The 2,235-nt window shown below is 38.0% G+C and overlaps 1 protein-coding gene across 1 annotated transcript; it reads left to right on the top strand.

Moving 5' to 3' along the window:
- On the top strand, positions 1–1,965 carry and3 (actinodin3). The gene is made up of 4 exons (XM_084103730.1): positions 1–138; positions 216–257; positions 386–552; positions 1,154–1,965. Exon 4 carries the CDS (start codon positions 1,178–1,180, stop codon positions 1,784–1,786), a length of 609 nt encoding a protein of 202 aa, XP_083959856.1. The 5' UTR covers positions 1–138; positions 216–257; positions 386–552; positions 1,154–1,177; the 3' UTR covers positions 1,787–1,965.
- Positions 1,966–2,235: the final 270 nt, after the last annotated feature.

Genomic DNA, 2,235 nt, shown 5'->3' with positions numbered 1-2,235 from the left:
TGAGGAAATGTTGTAGGAGATCTATTTCAATGTTTGTATGGTAAAATAAGGATTGTTAATAGTACAAAAAAAACTGTTTTCAGGTGACATATCTGCTGTGCCTTTTGGGGGCTCTGCACTGCTTGTTAATTCTGCCAGGTATGATTATTTATATCCAAAACCTCAAGAAATGAATATTCAGCTAAATATATATATTAAATAAAATATTTTCGCAGTGTCGCAGGCCACATCTCTAGCAAAAGTCTCCAAGGACATAGGTAAGATTGAAATATCTCAAATCACATTTAGTCCCTTCACTTTTGCCAGTGCAACACCATTCGCATATGAAAATTGTCTTCTAGGCTATTCCATCATAATAGCTATTTTAATTATGCATTATTTCTAGTTTCTCTTGCAGCATCTAATCCAGCCGTCAGCATTGACTCTGAACAAGCCCATGATTTTCTGGCACATGCCCGTCTGAGGAGAGCCACTGACCCCAACTGGTATCGCAAAAATCCAGACTTTCAGTCCTACTATCGTTACTACAGCAGTATTGGTCACACTGAGGGGGTAAGAATTTTTTATATAACTTATTATTGATTAGAAAAAAATCCACTGGTAGTATTAGCTGTAAAGAGCTGTTCTTGATCAAATGAATGATGCCTATTAAATAAATTGGTCTAAATCTAATCAAATAAGTCCAATGTTATATTCATTTAGTAAAATATGAAACATGAATAATTCTTCCTCAAATTATGATTCTGATAACTGATAAAATATTGTTTTGAGTTATTCTTTAAGTTATATCGGTACTTCAAGGGATAGTTCACCCAAAAATGAAAATTATGTCATCATTTACTCACCCTTGTATCGTTCCAAACCTTAATATAAGTTTTGGATCTTCCGTGTTGGATCTTCTAAGTTTTCAAAGGTTAACCAAACTCTCATGGATTTGGAATGACTTGAATGTTATTTAAATGATGACAGAATTTTCATTTTTGGGTGAACTGTCCCTCACCCAGCAATATACACTATAAGTATGTTTTTACTTATAGTGTATATTGCTGGGTGAGGGACAGTTCACCCAAAAATGAAAACAGAAGTATTGTCTACTGAAATGCACAAAAGAGCTTTATTTTCTCTGGTTCAACCTTCTATTTTTCTCTTCTAGCTCTATGAGATAGACAAACTTCGAATGCTTTACCAGCAGATGCGACATCTGGAGCTCACTTATGGCCCTGATGCACCCAAATACCAGAATACCCTCGGTCTTCAACTTAAGTCGACGCCTCCACCCACAACCCAGCCTCCACCCCCTACCTTACCACCGGTCTCCAAGATGGATGTCATGTACCTGTGTAATTCAAAAGACCCCCAATGCAAGCCACATATTGTGTACCTTCCTGCCGGTGGGGTACCTGTACTTTGCGATCCACGTTACCACCCAAACTGTAAACTTAGCCCTGTCCAGAAGCCCCCGTCTCCACCTGTAACTGCCTCAGAGCCAGTGACGTCTGCTCCTCCTCCTCCTCCACAAAAATCCACTCCACCTCCTCCTCCTCCTCCAATAATTATCAAAGGAATGGAGTATGACTGTGATCCCTACTGGGACCCTGACTGCCTCATCGACAGTCCTCCCAGGCCAGTGAAGACAATCGCACCGCAACCAGCGCTCCCAGCTGAGAAGTTAAAACCGGAAACAGGGAACAAAGAAATCCTAAATGCTCCAGTTCCAACCTATGACCCATATGACTTCAATCAAGATCTATATGATCCATTCCGCCATGCAGCTCCAGCACCTTGATTTTCAAATCTAAAAAAAAATTGCATTTATTTACCCTTACATTCATGTTTTTTTAATCACAGCGATGTATAATTTCTAAAATAAAGTAAACCATGTCCTTGTTTATAATATGTAGGCTAGCTAATGTTAGATTTAAATAAAACAAATGTGTAGGCCAGAATAAAGAATATGGACACAGTTACTACATGCTCACCTTCTTCTTCTTCTTTTTTTTTTACATAAAAACAACATTGATTTGTTTTCTTAATTATTTTGATTATTTATACGTTTTTTCTATTTGTTTCATATGTAGGCTATTTAAGCCTAAATGAAAAGTATATGTGGACACTGACACCATCAGGTCATGTTATGGAGACGATTTAAATTCAGAAACAGAATATTGTATCTATTTGTAAACCATTTTCTAGATGGCCGCATAGGGTAGCGTGGCCGAGCGGTCTAAGGCGCTG

Source organism: Abramis brama (assembly GCF_963993115.1).
Source record: "Abramis brama genome assembly, chromosome: 25".
In the NCBI taxonomy this organism is placed as follows: Eukaryota; Metazoa; Chordata; class Actinopteri; order Cypriniformes; family Leuciscidae; genus Abramis; species Abramis brama.
This window is presented reverse-complemented; position numbering and strand designations above follow the sequence as displayed.

Excerpts from the sequence above, each read along its gene's own strand:
- and3 (XM_084103730.1), top strand. The coding sequence starts at position 1,178 with ATGCTTTACCAGCAGATGCGACATCTGGAGCTCACTTATGGCCCTGAT.